This window comes from Schistocerca piceifrons, chromosome 2, assembly GCF_021461385.2.
Source record: "Schistocerca piceifrons isolate TAMUIC-IGC-003096 chromosome 2, iqSchPice1.1, whole genome shotgun sequence".
Taxonomy (NCBI): domain Eukaryota; kingdom Metazoa; phylum Arthropoda; class Insecta; order Orthoptera; family Acrididae; genus Schistocerca; species Schistocerca piceifrons.
In genome coordinates, this window is record NC_060139.1 from 311,413,362 (window position 1) to 311,436,999 (window position 23,638).

The 23,638-nt window shown below is 39.9% G+C and overlaps 1 protein-coding gene across 1 annotated transcript in view; it reads left to right on the forward strand.

Annotated features, from left to right (window-relative positions):
* LOC124777969 (kinesin-like protein unc-104) overlaps positions 1 to 23,638 on the forward strand; it is a 348,239-nt gene that overhangs the window by 283,961 nt on the left and 40,640 nt on the right. Inside the window, exons 24-27 of the mRNA XM_047253531.1 lie at positions 9,025 to 9,115; positions 11,748 to 11,872; positions 11,954 to 12,105; positions 12,237 to 12,401. Of these exons, the coding sequence (XP_047109487.1) occupies positions 9,025 to 9,115; positions 11,748 to 11,872; positions 11,954 to 12,105; positions 12,237 to 12,401 (533 nt within the window). The remainder of the gene's footprint in view (positions 1 to 9,024; positions 9,116 to 11,747; positions 11,873 to 11,953; positions 12,106 to 12,236; positions 12,402 to 23,638) is intronic.

The following is a 23,638-nucleotide window of genomic DNA, read 5'->3' on the forward strand; positions in this document are numbered from 1 at the left end:
AACCATCAGTCTTGTATATCCATTGTCTGCAAATATGTATGGATATTTGTGACAAGACATTGCTGATACCTCGCCCAATAGTTACAGGAGTATTGCCTTAATGAGCTGCATAGGAAAAACCTTGCAGAAAATGGTTAACTGTTGTCTGGTGTATCTGTTATATGCTATCTTGCGGGCACTGGAGCAGCTGAGACTTTCTTCCAGTCCCAAATTTCTTGTCTGTTCAGATTCTCTGATCGCCCTTTACTATCTCAACATTTGTACCCAGCAGATAAAGTCATCCAGAATATCCAGGATGCCCTCCTCCAACTACAATGCCTGGGGAAGGAGGTGTCTCCCTGCTGGGTACCTGGGCACGTGGGAATTTCGGGGAACGAAAGGGCAGTTCGAGCAGCCAAGGAGGCGTGTCATGATCACCAGCTATTTCAGTGTGCCACCCTTCTGCGTGTTACCACCTCGCTGTTGAGGTACAAAGTCCTGCATGAATGGGAAGGTGAGAGGCTGGAAGTGGCTGACAACAAGCTCCGTGTCGTAAAGCCCACAACTCGGCCATTGCATACTTACTTCCAGCCAAGTCGATGGGACGAGGTCTTTCTTACCCGTCTTCACATAGATCACAGACCCATGACACATGGATTCTCACTCCAGTGAGAGGACCCTCCAATATGTGGTGCTTGTGCCTGCAGATCACTGTGTGTCACATTTTATTGTTCTGCATTTTATTTGCTGACCATTGAACTACAGCAGATTTGCCAATGGCTCTGCCCTCCATTTCGAGCAATGTTCTAAGAAATGTGGTTCAAATTTTAAAGTTTTGTGAATTGTCCAACATTTTTAACAAGATTTTAGGCAAATGTTTTTTAATGTCTCAACAGGGTGACTGGCTCACCCAAGTTTTTTGTAAGAGGTCAGCCAGTCACATTTCTCTGTGCTTTTCTTTTAGCTCTTCTGCATTTTAATTTAATGTATAGCTGCTTTTCCTTCTAATTGGTTTTAGTGCTTGTGAGACAGAGTGACTTTGTGGTCATTTCAAGTGCATGAGGTTACAGTAGTTTTAGTTTATCTCCACATTAAGCGCAAGAGCACTGATTACTTCACTGTTACGCACCCATAAGACACACACACACACACACACACACACACACACACACACACACACACACACACACACACAGGTACAACTCACACACACTGAAGTCTGGGTATTTGTGTGCTTTCAGCTATGCTGCCTCTAGAAAAACACACTGACTCTTACTATAATACTTGTTATATTATGTTAAACTTTTAACATATGATTATACCACTTAATGAGTAGATTACTACAGCATTTTAAATTTGGTCAATAATTACAGGAAATATTTAAAGTGAAATTTTTGTTGCCCGTGGAAGCCATTAGGTAGGCAACCTGCAACTGGGTTGTGTTCTGGAATAGTTGCTTAGTAATGTAGACTGCCAGAGGGGAAAGAAATTGAGCTAGTTTGCATACATTTCTTCTGAGTCTTATTATGTTGTCACCCATTATTTCATTAAATAACTGAAATATTATATCCCACAAGCCTTAAGGTAACGATTTTTGCACTAATAGTGCTGCCTCAGGATACTTTCCGCTTAGGAACATTTCTTACACAGAATTCATAAAGTTTAATTTTAAAAACTTACTAAAGTTTTTGAGTAATTATAACTGTTGGTAAGGGCCAGTAATCAGTAGGAATGAAAGTGATCAAACATGTTCCATAGTTAAAAAAGATAAAGCATAAGCTCAAACATTTAGATTGAAAAGTAAATACTTTGTAACACACACTTATCTTCCTAAATAAGTAGTCCATGTTCAGAGATTGCATCAGCAAGATGATTTGTAGTCTCTGTCTCTTGGGTTTTGAGAACTCATCAGTTGATTAACAACAAAAGCACTGTGATGCAATTACACTAGTCATTTTATTAATATTTTTTGTGACAAAATTCCATATAATGTTTCACTAAACAACAGTTCAAGAAATAAGCAACTTTCCTATGAAGGTTTGCAAGGCACATGCTGTGGGAAATGATTCTAACATTAAACCGAAATCATGCCAGGCCAAGACAACAGTTGGGAAATTTAAGACAAGAGAGCTGAAATGGAAGTGACACTGGCACACAGTGCCAGTTGCCAGCTGTATACGCTTACATTTACTTCCTACATATTTGATACAAATCAATATGATCTTCTATACTAGATTCTACATCTACATTATATTCTGCAAATCACTGTGAACTGCATGGCAGAGTGTACCAGTTATTACGGCTTCTTCCAATTCTATTCACGTATTGAGTGTGGGAAGAGTAATTGTTTAAATACCTCTGTCTGCACTGTAATTAAACTTATCTTGTTCTCACAATCTCTATGTGAGCGATAAGTAGGGAGTTGTTGTAGTACATTCATAGAATCATCATTTAAAGCTGGTTCTCGAAACTTTGTATGAGGGCTTTCTCAGGATAGTTTACATCTATCTTTAAAAGTCTGCCAGTTCGAGTTTCTGCATGATCCCTATGACACTGTCCAAAGGGTCAAACAAAAGTGTGACCATTCTTGCTACCCTTCTTTGTATATGGTGAATCCATTAGTCCTATATGGTACAGGTCCCACACATTTGGGCAGTATTCCAGAATGGGACACATGAGTGATTTGTAAGCAATCTCCTTTGTAGACTAATTGCATTTTGCCAGTATTCTACCGATAAACCGAACTCCACCAGCTGCTTTACCCATGACTGAGCCTATATTTTATATCCTTATAACGTGTGACATCAGTTATTTGTGGGAGTTGGCCAATTCCAACTGTGAGCCATTGATATTATAGTCATAGGATACTACATTTTTTGTTATGTGGAATGCACAATTTTACCATATCTGAACAATTAAACAAATTGACAATTTTTGCACCACTTTAAAATCTTGTCAAGTTCTGACTGAATATTTATGCACCTTCTTTCAGACAGTACTTCACCATAGACAATAGCAAGGGTTCCAACAAATTTCCATGAGGCACACCCAAAGTTACTTTAACATATAACAATGATTTTTCATCCGAAATAACGTTATGTCTCTCCCCACCGAAAATCCTTTGTTTGATACCCATATGTTCGCACTTTTGACAATAAACAAAGATCTGATACTGAATCAAATGCTTTTTGCAAATCAAGAAATACTGCATTTACCTGACTGCCTTTGTCCGAAGCTTTAAGTAGGTCATGTGAGAAAAATGCGAGTTCGGCTTCACGTGATCGATCTGAGATTCTACACCAAATCAGTTTCATGTGTCATCATTCCTGTAACATCAAGCAAGCCCTACATCAGAAATACAAATTGTTTCACAAATCTAACGAATATTTACACAATACTTTGTAACACCAAAGGCCAATTTTCAGTATCATTCAGTGGGTCAAAATTGTACACTCCTGGAAATTGAAATAAGAACACCGTGAATTCATTGTCCCAGGAAGGGGAAACTTTATTGACACATTCCTGGGGTCAGATACATCACATGATCACACTGACAGAACCACAGGCACATAGACACAGGCAGCAGAGCATGCACAATGTCGGCACTAGTACAGTGTATATCCACCTTTCGCAGCAATGCAGGCTGCTATTCTCCCATGAAGACGATCGTAGAGATGCTGGATGTAGTCCTGTGGAACGGCTTGCCATGCCATTTCCACCTGGCGCCTCAGTTGGACCAGCGTTCGTGCTGGACGTGCAGACCGCGTGAGACGACGCTTCATCCAGTCCCAAACATGCTCAATGGGGGACAGATCCGGAGATCTTGCTGGCCAGGGTAGTTGACTTACACCTTCTAGAGCACGTTGGGTGGCACGGGATACATGCGGACGTGCATTGTCCTGTTGGAACAGCAAGTTCCCTTGCTGGTCTAGGAATGGTAGAACGATGGGTTCGATGACGGTTTGGATGTACTGTGCACTATTCAGTGTCCCCTCGACGATCACCAGTGGTGTACGGCCAGTGTAGGAGATCGCTCCCCACACCATGATGCCGGGTGTTGGCCCTGTGTGCCTCGGTCGTATGCAGTCCTGATTGTGGCGCTCACCTGCACGGCGCCAAACACGCATACGACCATCATTGGCACCAAGGCAGAAGCGACTCTCATCGCTGAAGACGACACGTCTCCATTCGTCCCTCCATTCACGCCTGTCGCGACACCACTGGAGGCGGGCTGCACGATGTTGGGGCGTGAGCGGAAGACGGCACGATGTTGGGGCGTGAGCGGAAGACGGCCTAACGGTGTGCGGGACCGTAGCCCAGCTTCATGGAGACGGTTGCGAATGGTCCTCGCTGATACCCCAGGAGCAAGAGTGTCCCTAGTTTGCTGGGAAGTGGCGGTGCGGTCCCCTACGGCACTGCGTAGGATCCTACGGTCTTCGCGTGCATCCGTGTGTCGCTGCGGTCCGGTCCCAGGTCGACGGGCACGTGCACCTTACGCCGACCACTGGCGACAACATCGATGTACTGTGGAGACCTCACGTCCCAAGTGTTGAGCAATTCGGCGGTACGTCCACCCGGCCTCCCGCATGCCCACTATACGCCCTCGCTCAAAGTCCGTCAACTGCACATACAGTTCACGTCCACGCTGTCGCGGCATGCTACCAGTGTTAAAGACTGTGTTGGAGCTCCGTATGCCACGGCAAACTGTCTGACACTGACGGCGGCGGTGCACAAATGCTGCGCAGCTAGCGCCATTCGACGGCCAACACCGCGGTTCCTGGTGTGTCCGCTGTGCCGTGTGTGTGATCATTGCTTGTACAGCACTCTCGCAGTGTCCGGAGCAAGTATGGTGGGTCTGACACACCGGTGTCAATGTGTTCTTTTTTCCATTTCCAGGAGTGTATTTAGGGACCATTATAGATTGCCAGTTGTCTTTGCATGCAAATCTTGTTTGTAATATACTGACTGAACTGTTTGGACATGGGAAGAGATAGGCTATAATATTACAAAAACTAAAATCAGTATGAAAATGTCAAAATCGAAGCTAAACAGAATGCGGTTCATACACACATTAAAAGATGTCATTTTAATCATAGCTTACAAATCTGAACATGGATTTTTCCAGGACACAGTTTCCCATAAGTTATCAATGAATTTGTATTAATTTTTCAATAAATTGATATTAATTAGAACAGTGGCATTGTAAAAGATGAATTACCTGTATTGAGATATTTTGACCTTGTATATTGACTGTGACACTTTGGTGTCTCTTCAGGTCAAGCAGTACATTAATATCAGGCTTTCCAGAGGTAGTTCTTGGAAGCTATCATCCACAAAACTTATTATGTCACTGCGAATAAGAGGCAGTTCTGAATTCCAGTAACGTTAGTAATATTGGGGATAATTTCTAACAGAGACACTAAATACGAAAACTTGAATCCCATAAACAATGCTGATATATACATGTAAAAAGATTGATATGGAAACAGAGAGATAACTTCGAGCAGTTTTATGAAGTAAATGAAACACTACCTTTCACAACATGATTTGGACTCCAAGACCACGGCCTCATTCCCAACTTCATCCTAAGTTACGACAACTTCTTCTTTGAATGAAAAATATACAAACAAATCCACAGCCCAGCCTCATGAGAAACCACATTACACCCTCCTATACCAAACTGTTTATGGCCCATCTAAAAAAGAGCTTCCTAGCCTTCCTAAAAGACAAACCCCTTTTCTGGTTCAGGTTCATTGAGAACATCTTCATGATCTGGACTCAGGGCCAAGGCACCCTATCCTCATCCCTTTATGGCCTCAGTACCTTCTCTCCCATATACCGCATCTGGTCCTTGTCAACTCAGTGTACCACCTTCCTGGACATCCATCTCCTCCTCTCTGATGGCTCCATCCACATCTTTGTCCATATTAAACCCACCAACCACGAACAGTACCTGCATTTCTACAGCTGCCATCCCTTCCACACCAAAAAATCCTCCTGTACAGCCTGGCCACCCGGGGACAGCATACCTGCAGTGACAAGAGCTCCCATGCCCAGTAGCTGAGTGTCTCACAAAGACCTTCACAGACAAGCCCTATCCCCCAGACTTAGTCCGTAAACATCTGTGTCATTTTCTCACACACTCCCAGTTCTCCCACCACCCCAGAATCAGCTACAAAGTAGTGCCCCCTTCATCACCCAATACCAATCCAGACTGGAACAACTGCGACACCCTTCGTCAGAGCTTTGATTACATATCATCATACGTTGAAAAGAGGTGCATCCTAGCTAAGATTCTTCGCATGCCTCCTAAAGTGGTGTTCTGTCGCCCACCCAACCTCCACAAATCCCTAGTCCATCCCTGAGCCACTACCAATCCAAACCCCTTGCTACAGGGATCATATGCCTGTGGAAGATACAGGTGCAAGACCTGCCCAATCCACCCACCTAGCATTGCCTATCCCAGTCCAGTCACAGGCTTATTGTACTGCATCAGAAGCTTGGCCACGTGTGAAAGCAGCCATGTCATATACCAGCTCTGCTGCAATCATTAAATGGCATTTTATATTTGTATGACTACGAACCAGCTGGCCACCAGGATGAATAGCTGCCATCAGACTGGCCAAAAGCAAAGTAGGCCACCCCGTAGCACAACATGCAGCTGAACATAACAAATTTGTTTGTTTTGTAAATAGAAACCACCTTTTCTTGATGTATTGTGTTTCTCCCAGACGCATTTTGCCTTTTTCACTTAAAGGCATCGTCAGTGAGAGAGTTCATCCCACTGATGATGCCTTAAATTGAAAAAGATGAAACATGTCTAGGGGAAATAAAATATAGTGCAGCAAGAAATGGTGGTTTTTATTTACAAAACAAATATTTCTGTGCTTGCTGAGGAGGATGCCCACGCAAACAAATTCATTATAACATGTTTGATTTCAGTGGCTGCTTCACAACCTGGGCCATCTGGATCCTCCCCTCCACCATCAGCTTTTCTGAACTGTGTAGAAAGGAGTTATCCTTATAATGCTTTCTCCACTCCTGAAATTATCCCAAACTCAACCTACAGTAACCTACTGTCCCCACTCACTCCACCCAACAGTTTCTGCCCCCGCTGTCCTATTACATTCTTCCTATTCTCATCCCCCAACCCTCTTTGTGTGCTGCTCTCTGCCAACGCACCTGCCCTTCTTCTCCTTCCCACTCCTCTCCTTTTTCACTCCTTGTCCCCCTCACCTCCCCCCAATCCCTACCTCACAGCCTCCCAACGCTGTACCTGTTGTCAGTCTAGTCACTGCATGCTCCGCCAGACAGTGCTTTCTCTCTCCTTACTGTACCCCCATATTCTGTAACCCCCCCCCCCCCCCCCCACTCCGCCCCCATGCCTCCAGATTGCTGCTTCCATTCTATATGACAGTTGTATGCCGTGTATGTGTGTTTGCGTAACTGTCTTTTCATTGCTGCCTGTCACCACGTTATCTTTATCATGGCAGCAGTCTATCAGTTCCTTATGTTATTGTAAATGAAAGTGCCTGTTCTCTTTCACCAGAACTAACTTTTACTATGCAGAAATTTAGGTTGTGATGAACATGGGTCCTTCTTCTTAAATAATGCAGAGTAGTTTCAGAAATGTGTTTTCTGGCGTTTACATACTGTTAGATCAACTCATTCATTTTTCTTAAGAGTGCCATCTGAATGATGTGAAATGTAAAAGCCCACAAAGATAACAGAAAATTATGCAACAGTTTTCTCTAGATAATATTAGCAGCACCTAATCAAGTAATATGCAGCAGCAGCAGCATTGGATCATGGTAGTGGTGATTGTGATTGTGTTGCTGACAGTAATGATAACAGTACGGGTAGTGAGTAAGAATCCTTTTCGGGCATATTTTTTGAGAGTCATTGGAATTGTAGAAACTCAGAACCATCCAGAAATATGTTTGTTAATAAATTTCTAGTATAATTTTAGATTTTCAAAGTAGTAATTCAGGTGTTGGTGTAACTACTGACAGTACATCAACATAAGTAAATTTATTACAAACTTTAAAACTTATAAAGAAATTACTCTTCAAAATTAGAACATTTAGTTGTTATTGAAAAGGAATTAATGCTGCTGCTTGTCATTTATTGGACTATTGATTTAGTAAAATATAAGGATTGTTCAGGAAGTAACCTCTGTTTGGCTGTAAATAAAAAACTTGCATAGAAAAAAACATTACATACACCTGGAAAATGCAGCTTTGTGCTCTTTTTCAACATAATTAGCATTTAAATTTAAGCATTTGTCATAGTTTTTCAATAATTTCCAAATGACTTCTCCATAAATTGCCACCACCTGGGCGTGTAGCCAATTTTTCAGGCATTTGGAAGTTCATTATTGTTGAAGCACTGTGATGTAAGCCGCTTATTCATGGGAGCAAACAGATGAAAATCACATGGCACAAAGTCTGGGCTGTATGGGGGATGATAAAAAAAATCCCCTTTGAATTGCTTGAGGCTCAGAACTCTCTTCGTAATGAATGCTTGTTCTACCACTTTTAAAAAATCGGACCAATTGCTGCAGAATACCTTAACTCATAATATGTGGACCATACACAGTACATGGTTGACAATGAATGTCTGCTGCTCAAATGTTTTGCACTGAAAGAACTCCTACTACTGCTCACACTTCACATTTTGCAGGATTTTTTATTACAGTACTCATGTTTTTGGGGTGACAACAAGCAAAATCGTGAATGAATGAGGTTCACACATTCACATCTGGACGCTTATTGAATCAGAGAACATGCAAATATGACAGTTTCAGCACTCTGCGCACAAATACTAGTGCCACACGACTGTAGAACTGTGGCTACTTTCTGAACTGCCTTCATATTCTTGAAGGGTATATATCTTTAATTCTAAAAGTGCAAATTTACGTTTTTACTGTTTTACTGCTGTTTCTTTTGATGGTCATTTTGTACCTTATTATCTAATATTTCTGCATGTTTTTCATTGTATTGTATTGTATTGAACCTTCTTATTTTTTTCTTTGATTATATACAGCTTTCTGCATCGACATGATGAAGCATTTTCTACAGAGCCTGTTAAGAATGTTGGAAATGGATGGCCCATTGGATTCTTTCATGTCCAAAATGTTAGTAAAATTTTTTAATTATCTATTGAATGTCAGTAATATTGTATTTCATTTTTTTCATAACAGGCTGAGAATTGTTCATTTGTGTAGGAATATTAATTGAGAAAAAATTTTACATGTGAACTTTTTTCATTATTCTGCTTCTAATTTGGTGTTTTTTAAGTACCTCTTATTTCTCTCTGCATTTTTTGACTCTTTATATCAATACAGCCATGTTTTTTTTTTCTGTTCAGTGCTGATGTTATTGGGTTAATGTTATTATTTGACATGCGGTACTCAGATTAATATTCTTTATTAGTCATTTGACATATAGTCCGTGAGACGAGTGATTGGTACTGACAGTTCCGGTGGGCAGACGGCGCTGTTGCCGAACGTGGCTCACAGCACGCGGCGCCCTGTCTGCTACACGCATTCTCTAGCAGCAGAAATAAAAGCGAGACAAAATACAAGTCGTATTGGTACGTGTGAATTTATTTAAAGTTGATGCTTGAAATATATTAACTCGAAAACTGATAAGAGCTATTTAGTACAAGTATCTAAGATGCTGAAACATAATAAAGTTATTTGTTAAACTTCACAACTGAAATGAAAACTATTTTCACAAGTTGTTGAACATTAGCAGTTTTGGTTTCCATTGTTAAGTATTAGCATTATTAATTTGTTCTACTACAAGCTACAGAATAATTGGTCAGTGTATTAAGAGTTATAATCTGAAGAAAGTACTCACAATATGATGCTCTGGTTGTAGATCGATAGCAAACTCCCTCCTTACATTCCTGAATACGTTGTAGTTACTGTAATGGAAAAACACCACTCACATCACTGTCAGAATCTGATTTGACATTGTCTTCCTCAGCACTACTCGAACTATCACTGCTCTCTCCCAGATGTATAATTAAATTTTCGATGCATTCTTCCACAACCCCTTCGGTTTTTGCCGCTTCTCTGATGGCACTTGCAGTGCTGTTTACAATTTTAGCCCACGTCTCGCTTGTCACTTTATTGATAGCTGCTGGAAGGAGAGTTTCCACTTCAGAGATCGTGAATTTTTTATTGTTTGCAGCAATGTAATTTTTTATCTGCGCCCACACTCCTTCAATTGCATTGAAGTGACAGTGGTATGGAGGAAGCCGAATGATTTCATGCCCGTGCCTTTTAGCAATCTCGTCAATTACATATGTTGGAAATTGGGGTTTCTTTTGTGCCACAATTTCGAGCAGTTCCGCCTTCCTTAAATCTTCTCTGAAATCTACTTTTCGCCGTTTCAACCACTGAATGATATCGTCTTTTTTTGTTGCCAAGGTTGGTGCCTTATCGTGAACAACGGAATGATAAGGCACATTGTCCATAACAATCACTGATGGACTTGTCAGATTCATCATAAGCGATGTCTCGAACCATTCTTGAAATACTACACTGTTCATTTCTTCATGGTAATCTCCCGTCTTTTTTGACCGAAACATTTTCAAGCAATTTGGCACAAAACCTTTCGATGTTCCTGCATGTAAGACAATAATACGCCCTCCTTTGCCAACAGGCACTGCCATTGTCCCCTCGGGTGTTCCATCATTCCAGCCTCTACGTAAAGAATGGCTGGCATTGACCCAAGTTTCATCTAACCACACTATACTTTCGAATTGCACACCCATGATCCTGCGCAGAAATCTGCACCGCCATGCAACTAAATCAGTCCTTTCCATTAATATTTTGTGTCCGTTAAACAGTGAATAGCTGAAGCCTATGTCTTTCAACACTGTACGCAATGAAAATTTGCTCCCTTTAAAAAGATCGTCTTTCTGAAGCGACACCTGTAATTTAGATAGAGTGGGATGTTCCCTTCTCTTATAATAGCTGTATATACGACGACGAATAGCGTCTTTCTGAAAATCGCCCAAAGCTGTCACCTGCTTATTTCTCGGTCGCTTCTTTCCTGGTGTGTGCAGCTTTGTTGTGCCACTCTCGTCACAATCTACACTATACTGTTCTTTCCCTATCTTTACAACAGTGTTCTTACTTATTTTCAATGCTGCTGCACTTCTCTTCACAACCTGAACGACAGGAATTAAGGGCCCACCTTTGTCCTTCTCTTTCTCAAAGTAATCCCTCACAGAGCACACGAATTCACGGACCTGGGTGTGTAGCACACTTTTCTTCCTCCGTTTCACTTCTTGTGTTGGGCTGGTACTACCCGCCGCACTAGACATTGTTTACAACGAAACATAAACAAAGAAACACTAAAAACAACAAAAACGAAATAAACTGTGAATTCAACTTCAGACAAACAACGAACAATCGCACCGCCTGCACGCGAGACACTGGTAAGTTTCATAAGCACGCGCGACCGGGTTTCAGAGTGGCAACGTGGCCCTTGCTACCCGCTCAAAGTCAGGCCGTCATTGGCTGCCTGCCTGCGGTCGCTAGGCAACGGAAAGACGCTACCGAGCTGTCAATACCAAAGACTCATCTCCCAGACTATAAGTATGTAAAATAGAATTCATCACTACACTCAAGTAATAGTATTAATATTTCTTAATATGAAATTTTGCATAAATAGTTACAATGTTATACTCATATTGTTGAACGATATGATAAGTTTTATGATACTTTTTTACATGATTACAACCTTTTTCAGATAACAGTTACAGTAACAAAATCATTTATAGAATACTTAAAGACACAGCCTATTGTATTTGAAGTTTTTGGCCACTATCAGAAGCACCCACTTCATAGAGATGCAAAGCAGGACGGTGGACAGTTGTAAGTACTTTCACTTGTGAAATGTATAATAAATTCATAATTAGTAGAATTGCTAGTACATCAATAAAATTTATTTTGCAGTGTTCGACAGCCACCAAAGCGTATGCTTCCTCCATCAATACCAATTAGCCAGCCTGTACGGTCGCCAAAATTTGGAGTATTACCATCACCTTGTACTAGTCATGTACATGCCAAGTATGATGTTCTTGTTTGGTTTGAAATTTGTGAATTAGGTAAATATTGTTACTTACATATGTGTGTATGACTAAAGTAGTTATAATAAATATACTTGTACTGATACACTCCAGTTTGTGTTATACTTGTTCAGTTTCAAAATCTCTGAAATTTCTGGTTCTGGTTACAGCACCTAATGGTGAGTACGTGCCAGCAGTTGTGGATCATAGTGATGATCTCCCTTGCCGTGGTCTGTTCTTACTCCACCAAGGTATCCAGCGCCGTATTCGCATTACTATTGTACATGAGCATGCTGCTGAACTTCGATGGAAGGAAGTTAGAGAACTAGTTGTTGGTAAGTTACCCTTTAACGATAATACCTGTTCAATGTTGTGTTTGCCAAGAGTATTTGGCAATTTGTACAGTCAAATCAATCACAAGGCAACATGCAGCACTTGCAATGAAAAGGCTCGTTCTGAAATATATACTGTAAACCAAATTTGCCAGATTAAAAGTCGCTTCCCCACATAACAGAAAAAGTAACTATAAAATTATTATCGAAACAGTTCTGGAGTAAGCCTATAGGGAACTTTCACAACAATTTCAGTTTAAAAACAATATGTTTCTGCTCAACAGTGTCACACTTCAATATCAGTATAACTGCTCGAAAGGCCTACCATTTCTAATAGTTGTCAACTGGGTGACTCACATGTAGGATTAACGAACATGTTACAGTCATAATTACATAACGAAATCAATCTACGAGGGTTGAACTTTAATAGTGGCAACTATTTATTTACAGCTCATACAAAATAGATACGTGTTTCAAAGTTTTAATGACCTTCAAAATAATCACCAGCATTGTGTATAACCCATTGCCAGTGATGTGGAACTCGTAGGATACTCTTAGCCGTGTCATTGTGTTTACAGTTCGAGCAGCACGGTTATCGCCTGACGAATTTTGTAGCAGTTCTGAAGCAAATACCATGAAGTGTTTCCTTCAGTTTATAAATCGAGTTGAACTTATGAGGGCTTAAGTCAGGGAAGTGCAGTAGGTGGTATAGCACTTAGCAGCCCCATCAGTCAAGCATATCAGTAACAGCCTGCACTTTATGTGCTTGAGCATTGTCCTGCAAAATGATGGTCAGGTCCTGCAGAAAGCGTCATCACTTCTGTCTCTAAGCTGGTCATAGGTTGTGTTCCAAAAATGAACAGCATAGAGACAGGACCTGACCATCATTTTCCAGGACAATTCTCAAGCATGTACAGTGCAAGCTGTTACTGATTTGTTTGACTGATGGGGCTGCTAAGTGCTATACCACCTAGTGCACTCCCCTGACTTAAGCCCTCATCACTTCAACTTGATTTATAAACCGAAGGAAACACTTCGCGGCATTTGCTTCAGAACTGCTACAAATTCGTCAGGCAATAGAACACGCTGCTTGAACTGTCAACACAACTGGCACTGTTGAGTATCCTATGACTTCCACATCACTGGCAACAGGTTGTACACAATGCTGGTGACTACCTTGAAGGTCAGTAAAACTTTGAAACACATATCTATTTTGTATGAGCTGTAAATAAATAGTTGGCACTATTAAAGTTCCAACTCTCGTATATGTAAACTTATACCTTACAAAAACAATACCAACTTACCCGTGATAGTGCAATTAAAACTTTTAATGACAAGGATGCACAACACACCTAATTTAAATGTCAACACTGGTCACATTGCTGCATATCTAAACTACATTGTTGATTTCACTTGGATTTGCACACCTGTTCCAAGAAACAGAATTGACAACAATAATGAAACAGGACTCATTCACTCATGCACTCACGTCATCACAGCCTAATATCATTCACAATCACACACATATAATAAATGTGAAGTCAAATATTTCAATAATGAGCAGCAACAGTGCAATGATGCAGTTACAGTCCCCCCTAATTGACTGCTCAGTGCAAAATGTCTTAACCAATTTCATAACTTTTACTATTGTATCTTGCATGCTTTTCTAGGAGTTCGTAATGTCAAAATAATTCACCAGTGCAGAGCAATTATTTGTTGAAATCAGTAAATAACTCTGCTTGAATACAAGTTTTAGTTTTGTAAACTGACATCATCTATTACCCTTCGAAACGAGTACCCAAATTTACAATGAAAATCTAATTACTGTCCTGCAAACAGTTCAGAGACAGTGCATTACCAGAATTGTTAGTTTGATGAAGTTGCAATTCACACTCTCAGCCTTGCAGTTGTCAGTGTACCTCCACTCGTTTGCATATCTATCTCTGTCAGGTTGTACCTCCCCTCAGACAAATGAGCAGTTACCTATGCTCATTGCAGGTTCAGTCCATGCCAAGTTACAGAATGGCTAACAACAACTATGACCACAATGTCTTTTTCATCACAAGTACATCAGGCATTTCAGTGTCTTGCACCCAACTTTCCCATCTGCACACAGCTCATTAACACCATATTTTTAAAGTGACAACACTTGACCATTAGTGCTGATATTATTTTGCCGTACTTCATTTTCCCTGTCTTATTACACTTTGGAATATTAATGTTTGTAAGGCTAACATTTTTATCTTCTGCAGTTAACTATTTAATTACAAATTGAAATATTGTTCGTTGAAGATAAATAGGAAGCTTGCAAAATATTACACAGCAGATCATCTATGAGAATTGCATAACACTTCAATTACAAGATTAACAAAAAATTAATTTAGCTGTTGCATTAGATACCTACAATCTGATTTCTGCAGTTTATTTATTGAAGCTTCAGTAATGTTATTAGATATTTAATGTTTATCGTGCATGCTTGCTGAAATAGCAGATCTAATTTTTGTGGTGTTACAGTGAACCCTGAAATTTGTTATCACCTCGAGAATTGTTTGAAAATTCCAACATAATTGACTTGTGCCTGGAACTTTATGTTATTTGCTTGTAAGAACCATTGCCAAATGTATTATCTCCTATTTATTTTTCTTGCATTTTAAAGGTTACTTCATCTTGCTGCTACTTGCACATTTGCCGTTGAGATAAAACTGATATAGTGTTTTCAGACCAGTGGGCTCTTATTTGGCCCTGAAGAAATGTATGTTTTCAGTGGGCCTTGGTTTGGTATGCTTTATGGTTACAGAGCTGAGCAAATACAGCAAGACTTCTTTAAAAAATGACACAAAGCTCTCTCTCTCTCTCTCTCTCTCTCTCTCTCTCTCTCTCTCTCTCTCTCTCTCTCACCCCACCCCCACCCCACCCCACCCTCATCTTTCTTCCAACTGGTTTGATGTGCCTCACCATTAATTCACCTCTTTATCTCAGAGTAGCACTTGCACGTGCCATCCTCAATTATTTGTTAATTTCATCCCAATGTCTGTCTTCCCCCACAGTTTTTACCCTCTACAGCTTCCTCTATTACAACACATGCCATATTATCCTGTCCCTTCAAATAGTCAGTGTGTTCTGTGTTTTCCTTTCATCACCATTTCTTCAGATAACCTCCTTATTCACTGCCTTATCAGTCCAAGCTCTTTTTGTTCCAGAAATTGTATGATAGTTGGGTACCAAAGAATATGGAACCTCAACACAAAGCCAAACACATGGAAGCAGCATAGATTGTTCTGCAGTTATCTCTGGCTGGAAACATGTCCGCATAGTGGTAGTAAAATATGTGTAGACGTCTTCCTCTTGAACCAGTCTATTTGTAAAAGCCGTATCAAAATCCCTACAGTAGTTCCTGAAATTCACATCCACACATAGCCAGGAAAACAGGCTGGGGGTTTTTAATTAATAGTACGCACAGATTACAATAAGCTATTTGATAGGATCTTGGTGATTAAATAGCTGCTCTCCCCTGTCCCTTGCTGGGTATGCCCTTGCACAGCAGTGACAAGATATGGACATATGCCACAGACTGGTTCTTACCCTTGACAACAAAGTACTATGATGGGAGAATAGAGAGATTGATGCAATGGTCCTACAAGCGCTTCAGTCCCAGTGGTGAATGTTTTAAGCAGAATAACTACTGTATGCAGTAGCCCAGTGGATGTTTTCTTCTCTTTAACAATCTGTAGAAAATCGCTTTCTGGTTAAGTCTTATATTTCAATACTGTAATTCACTATTTGTAAGTGGTCATTTCAGGTAACATTTAAAGTCAAATGATACTTGAGTGGTTTACACGATTAGAGATGACGGAAAATATTTATTTGAAGGAAACATTCAATTTTATTTCTGCAAAGAGATCCCACAGGGTATTGTTATACTGCCAGATGCAGTGGGGCTTACTAGACCTTACAATTTTCAAAAACTAAAAGTTATAGACAGCTCTATACTTTGCTTCTTAACACAGAGGAATAACGACTCACATGCCCATATTGAGAATGGTATTGAAGGATGTTTGTCACTGCATTTATCCCCGAAATGGACAGTAATTAGATCCACAGTCACGACATGTAAAATGAAGCAATAACTATGTGTAGAGTCATGGAGGAAGTCAGAACTGAATGTATACAAGCATGATAACATTCAATGGTAAGGATCATATCATAGACAAAGTACTGTCAGACTTGAAGTTGAATCGATACATTATTAGTTTGCTACAAATTATGCAGAAATTAAAAAAAAAAAAAAAAAGTGTTCAAGTAATTACTAAAAGTTAATCGTAGAATTAATCTGCATTTTGCAATGCAACTTCATTTTAATTTGATACTGTAAGCTGGTCTGAGATACAAACCAAAACTGTGCTTTTTTCTTTTGCGAACACTGGAGATTGGAAAGTAGGGCGGCAGTTTATTGGTGACTGAAAAACTAAAGTGGGCCTGTATAGCACAGCTGATGAGAGAAAAATGAGGCTCATGATTCAACTTCTGTTTTTGCACAATGTCTTAATTTGTTGTGAAGTATCAATTAGACAGAGCTTTTGATAGACTTTTAAGAAATTCTATGCTTTTTTTAACAAAATTTTAGTATCTCAAAGAAATAAGCAAGGACTGTATGTACATGGAAAAGACAATGGACATGAAAATTAATTTTTAAATTATCTCCTAAGTTGTTTAGAAGTTTGAGTCTAAACTGTAGCTGTAGGAGTGAGTATTTGGACGTCTGTGTGATTTTGTGTGTGAATTTGAATGTCTGTACTTTTGATAAAGAAAGAGCAAGAGCTTGAAAGCTAAAGTAAATACTATAATCTGCTGAATGTTTCCAAGTGGCACAAATCAGTAAGTTATTGGTGAGTGGTTGCCTTTCCTTTATGTTAGGTAGAGTTCCACCCTGGAATTTCCATGAATGTTGTGTGTTGTTTGAAAGTTCATTTTTTCATAAGGGGAAGGGATGAAGTTTTGGGTTTTGCATCCTGCCAGTTATACACTCATTACAGACAGAGCACAGACACAGATAGGATATCTATGGAAAACAAAACATATAGTGTGATTTTGTAAAGGAACCATCCCAACACTTGCTGTAATCGATTCAGGTTACCCATCAGAAGCTTCAATTTGGATTGCTGGTTGTAGATTTGAACTCCCCCCCCCCTCACACCTGTTAGTTAACACGAGGTCAGTGCCTTAACCATTGCACTAATGTGATGTTTTCTTGTTGTTAGTCAGTTAGTTACTTGGTCCACAGATCTTTTAAATTGTTATTTTATCGATATGATGTGGAACAAGTCACTTTACAGGATTTGCAGAGTATCCCTTTTAGAAGACACTAAGTCTATTTCTCTGTTATTTCAGAAGATATTTTCAGTTTCATTTTTGTAATGTATGGCTGAAGTCAGCCCAAATAAATACTGCTCATCATGTCTTTCATCTGACTCTCAGTGTTGACAGAAAGTGCCAGTTTTCTTTCCATTATGAACAAAATGATTTTATTTTTATTATTTAACAACATGCCCCATTACACACTATTTGTAATACTTCATGTACATATTTTTTTTTGTGTGTGTGTGTGTGTGTGTGTGTGTGTGTGTGTAATGGTTTTGTTGGATGATGATGAAAGAAGGGAGAAAGTGAAACACGGTGCCAACACATAGCCAGTCCTTATGAATAGCACCAAGGGGGGCGCCAAGCTTAACGTCCCCATCTGGCGGATGGATCACTATCTGCAGTGTCACATGCTCTCACTTCATGAGACACTGCAAGGAGGTTTGATATTTAAACTTGCCGGCCAAATGTGTGTGTGTGTGTGTGTGTGTGTGTGTAAAAAAGTCAGTATTAACATTAATGGACATATTTGTCAGTCGTCATCATGCAGCTACACTTAAAAACTAGTTTTTATCAGAATACCAGTTTTTAATATAAAAATTTGTGTGTAGAATAGAAGGAGATGTACAGGAAAAATGATTTTAGGTTAGATTTAAAACCTATTTTGCTACCTGCCAGATATTTTATCATGTTGCCACATAATGAACTCCTTTTTGAGCCACTGACAGCTTTAATAATGGGTAATAAAGGTTATTTTTCCCTTAGGTTCATAGACATGGTCATCACTATTCTTCTCAAATTGTGATGGATTATTTATGATGAATTTCATTAGCGAATATGTGTTGTGATGGTGTAGTTAAGGACTAACTCCTTGAAGAGGTGCCTACATGGCAACTGTAGGTTAACACCACATAAACTTTTGTTCTCTGTGCTCACACTATTGTTTGTGTCTAGCATTACAACACAACTGGCAATGAGTCTACTGTTCACTTCCACGTGCTCAGTCTGTTTTCTGTTTCATCAGTTCTCGTGACCACAGTGGCAGTGCCCAATTTCTCATCAAGCAGCAGCAGGCTCTTACAGTTGCTATCACAAATTTGTCAGCCGCATCGACTATGCAGGCATCTATGCTGTTGGCACACCCGCCGCCTTTCCCACTTATGTTCTGGATCAATATCATCCATATATAGATATGTGGTTGATGTCCTTTGTTTTATTGATGAATCATCAGCAAAAATTGACTGGTTCCATGAAAATATAAACACAATACACAAAAAGATAATATTCACAATGAAAACAAACAACCAAATAAACTCAATAGATGCAACCATTAAAAAGCCTAATAAACTTCTTAGATACAACCATTAAAAAAGAAAACAGGATAGCTTTGATTTTACTGATAGCTGTGATTTTACTGTGAACCTGCAACACTGATACAATCGTACATCAGACCTCAAATCACCCACAGTCAGTGAAACATCTGATATGTGCTTAGACACTCAACACAGTACCATTTAGCACAGAAATCTAACAGAAACAGTTAGACATCTACATACAAATAACAACAAACAATGGGTTCAATAATAACATAGCCATAAAATTATGCAAAGAAAATTAAATAACAAATACGGTCTATAAACACAACGCATACATAGTTACAAACAACAACACAATAAAACACCACACAAAACAAGCACACACAATGATAGAACAACAACAGCACAAAGAAAGCATGATACCAAGACCAGGGTGGCTACTAAACAGGAAAAACTGTGAAAGTTGGCAGCTCTTACAAAAATACACTCTAGACACAGAAAATGGCCAGTTACCAGTCCTACATTTCGAAAGCAGAGTGGGCACAAGAAAAACTACAAGCCTTTAACCAGTTTTCCACATCAGAGAAAGCTGTTTGGTGTACTAATAATGAATTAGATGCTGATAACATCTGTCACTTCAGAAATTTCCACATTTTCTAGAGCTATAAAAAGCTCCTCTATCTTGTTTTTCAGTCCCCTAATCTTCTGATAAAACAAACTAATTTTACTTTTGTGGAAACTGTTACATGTATTATGGTCCTGTTGTGTTATAATTTTATTCGATACTCTCTGTCTATAACCTGACTCTAACCTGAAACATGTTCCCTTCATGTGAATGTTCCCTTCAGTCTCCAGCAATAACTGTACATGTTCTGCAGGCTTCTCAGATGATCTGTCCTTCTCTCTTTTAACCAGCTGCAGGCCACAATTTTTACATTCTCACCTCTCAATTGCTACAACAGGTGCAGCACATATATGAGACTTGGGTTCAGTCAAAAGAATCCTCTCAGCTCATTGTTGACATGGCTGACAGCTATGTTAATGCAGGACAGGACATGCCTCTGCAAAATCTCCACAAATCCCACATTAGTGTCTGCTGTTGCTGCTCTATTTCTTCCATGTCACCTTTAATATTATACTATGAGTTGCTATCCAGGCATTTTCCCACTCTTACTACTATAATAAGTAACTGATCTTTTTCCCTAAATAATAACAACAACAATAATTATTATTATAATATATACAATATATAATATATATTATTATAATAATAGCAGCATATGTCTTAATTGTAGTGTACAAAATTTTGATTTGGTGCCACAGTCGCAACGTGCATGAGTCTTTGGTCCCTAGCTGTGGTAGTAGAATGAGTCAACAACACAACTGAAAAATATAATTAGTTCAGTATACTTGGAAAAAAATGGTAAGAGATGTTTCCTTTATGAGCGCAGATAAGCCAAGGATTTTTCCATTGAAAATAAATCTGTCAATGTAGACGCAGTTTTATGTACTGTCTTGTGCATGGGTGTCACCAGCACTAAATGATTGGGAATTGGGGGGGGGGGGGGGGGGGGAGGCAGTAGAGAGGGCATAGATCTCAAGAGGGTCTGAATGGGACATCCCTTGAAAACAAGTTGAAGAAATTAGGATCTGGAACCACTTTGTAGCGTTCTGGATGCCTCGTACCATATATTTCAGCAACACTTGAAATGTAAAGGTAACACATGAAGACCATTTGTTAAATACTCTATTAATATGATTATTAAAACTGGTTTAAGAAAATAAAAATAATCTGCCAGCAAAAACAAATCAATGTATTTGGTAGTTTAAAGTACAGGCTTATACTTCTCAGACATGTAGAATACTGGAAATTTATTACTGTACAAGAATATCATCCAAAAATTCACATTGCATAGGTTTCTTTTCCTGAGTGATGCAGATGAAGCCATATTGGCTAAATTGCTAGTTTATTGTAAGCCCCTAATGTAGGGAAGAATTTAGGCTATATTTAGAGCAGTTAAAAAAAAACCTGATAATTTCCTATGGACTAAGTGTTCTACTACATTGTGTGTGTGCGCCTAGGCATTGAGTCAAACAGAACTTGGGGATGACGTGTACAGGTACAGCTGCCCATGCAGCTTTAACACGATACCACAGTTCATCAAGAGTAGTGACTGGAGTATTGTGACGAGCCAGTTGCTCGGTCACCATTGACCAGATGTTTTCAGTTGGTGAGAGATTTGGAGAATGTGCTGGCCAGAGCAGCAGTCGAATATTTTCTGTATCCAGAAAGGCCCGTACAGGACCTGCAACATGCGGTCGTGCATTATCCTGCTGAAATGTAGGGTTTCGCAGAGATCGAATGAAGGGTAGAGCCACACATCTGAAATGTAACGTCCACTGTTCCAAGTGCTGTCTATGTGAACAAAAGGAGACCGAGACATGTAACCAATGGCACCCCATACCATCACACCTGCTGGTACGTCAGTATGGCGATGACGAATACACGCTTCCAATGTGCATCCACCGCGATGTCGCCAAATATGGATGTGACCATCATGATGCTGTAGAGAGAACCTGGATTCATCCAAAAAAATGACATTTTGCCATTCGTGCACCCAGGTTCGTCGTTGAGTACACCATCACAGGCGATCATGTCTCTGATGCGGCGTCAAAGGTAACCGCAGCCATGGTCTCCGAGCTGATACTCCATGCTGCTGCAAACGTCATCGAACTGTTTGTGCAGATGATTGTTGTCTTGCAAACATCCCTATCTGTTGACTCAGGGATCGAGACATGGCTACACGATCCATTATAGTAATGCAGATTAAAATGCCGGTCATCTCGACTGCTAGTTATACGAGGCCGTTGGTATCCAGCACAGCGTTCCGTATTACCCTCCTGAACCCACCGATTCCATATTCTGCTAACAGTCGTTGGATCTCGACCAACGCGAGCAGCAATGTTGTGATACGATAAACCGCAATCACAATAGGCTACAATCCGACCTTTATCAAAGTCGGAAATTTGATGGTACGCATTTCCCTTCCTTACACAAGGCATCACTACAACATTTCACGAGGGAACACCGGTCAACTGCTGTTCGTGTATGAGAAATCAGTTGGAAACTTTCCTCATGTCAGCACATTGTAGGTGTCGCCACCAGCGCCAACCTTGTGTGAATGCTCTGAAAAGCTAATCATTTGCATACCACAGCATCTTCTTCCTGTCGGTTAAATTTCGCGTCTGTAGCACATCATCTTCGTAGTGTAGCAATTTTAATGGCCAATAGTGTTTATATATTAATTGACTTGAACTCTCTTTATAGCAATGCCTCTTGACACGTGCTATCTATAGCATTATTATTATGCCAACACTGGACTGTTGCATGGCATTTGATGGTTCTTGCCTCTTGTCCACCCTGCCCCCCCCCCCCTCCCCCCTTTGAACTTGCAGCAAGACCAAGCAGATTCATGCTTACATATGCTAGTCCTTCATCACTCATTTTCGAACCAACTTATTTCATTAAAACTTGTAGTTCTGTCTTTATAGTGAATAATATAAGTGAATTCGATTTACTGGCACATTAGTAAATCCTGCTAACCATTAATTCTTACTGTATATGAACTTTTAGTACGTGTAATTAGTTTAGCTTGGATATATTCATTCAGTGGTGTCATTTTTTGTCAACTAAGACTCAACAAATTAAAATTGCTTCTCAAAAAATATGAGGGGGTGGCATGCATCGACACCACCCCCTCCTTCCCTGTGCCCTCCTGGTGGTGATGCCCATGGTCTTGTGTGTAATAAGTTGGTTCATGAACCACATCTCCACAAGTAGTGTCTTAATATGTTCTCCACAGGAAGTGCATGGAACATGTTTATTAGTAGTTGGTAAGTACTGGAGAAGCCAGATTAATATAGCTAAGCAGATGACTGTCATTGGGACAGCCTGACAATTTGTGCTTTAGCACACAATAACAAGAACCTCAGCAGTTCATTTCCAGCTTCATAACTTTCTGACTTTGGGCGTAGGTATAATTTTGTCTTATATTTCTTTATGTAATGCATACTACCTTCATTGATTCAGTTTATGGTTATTTGATGATGATGATGATGATGATGATGATGATGTCTTGCTGTTATTAACTACTCCTGAAGATAGTTTGTCTTATAAACAGTGGGGATCTGATTGCTGAGGTTTATTGTATTTTGCCAATGTCACTTCTTTTCAATAGGATAATTTGCAGAAATCTTTCTCAGCAGTATTTGTATGAGAAACAATATGTGTGTTGTGGATTTGAAGTGCATTTCATGGATTGTGTTGTGGAATACAGAACATATAATACTTATAGTTATCTGTCTCGTGTATCCGGGAGTCATCAGCTTCAGATGCCGATTTGGTCCCATGACTTAATTTTTAATTTTCCTGTTTACATGCATTGTTCAGGTAAATGCCAAAACTGTTCCTTCTGGCAGGTGTGTGTGTGTGTGTGTGTGTGTGTGTGTGTGTGTGTGTGTGTGTGTGTGTGTGTGTGTGTGTGTGGAATACCTGAAAATGAGAAC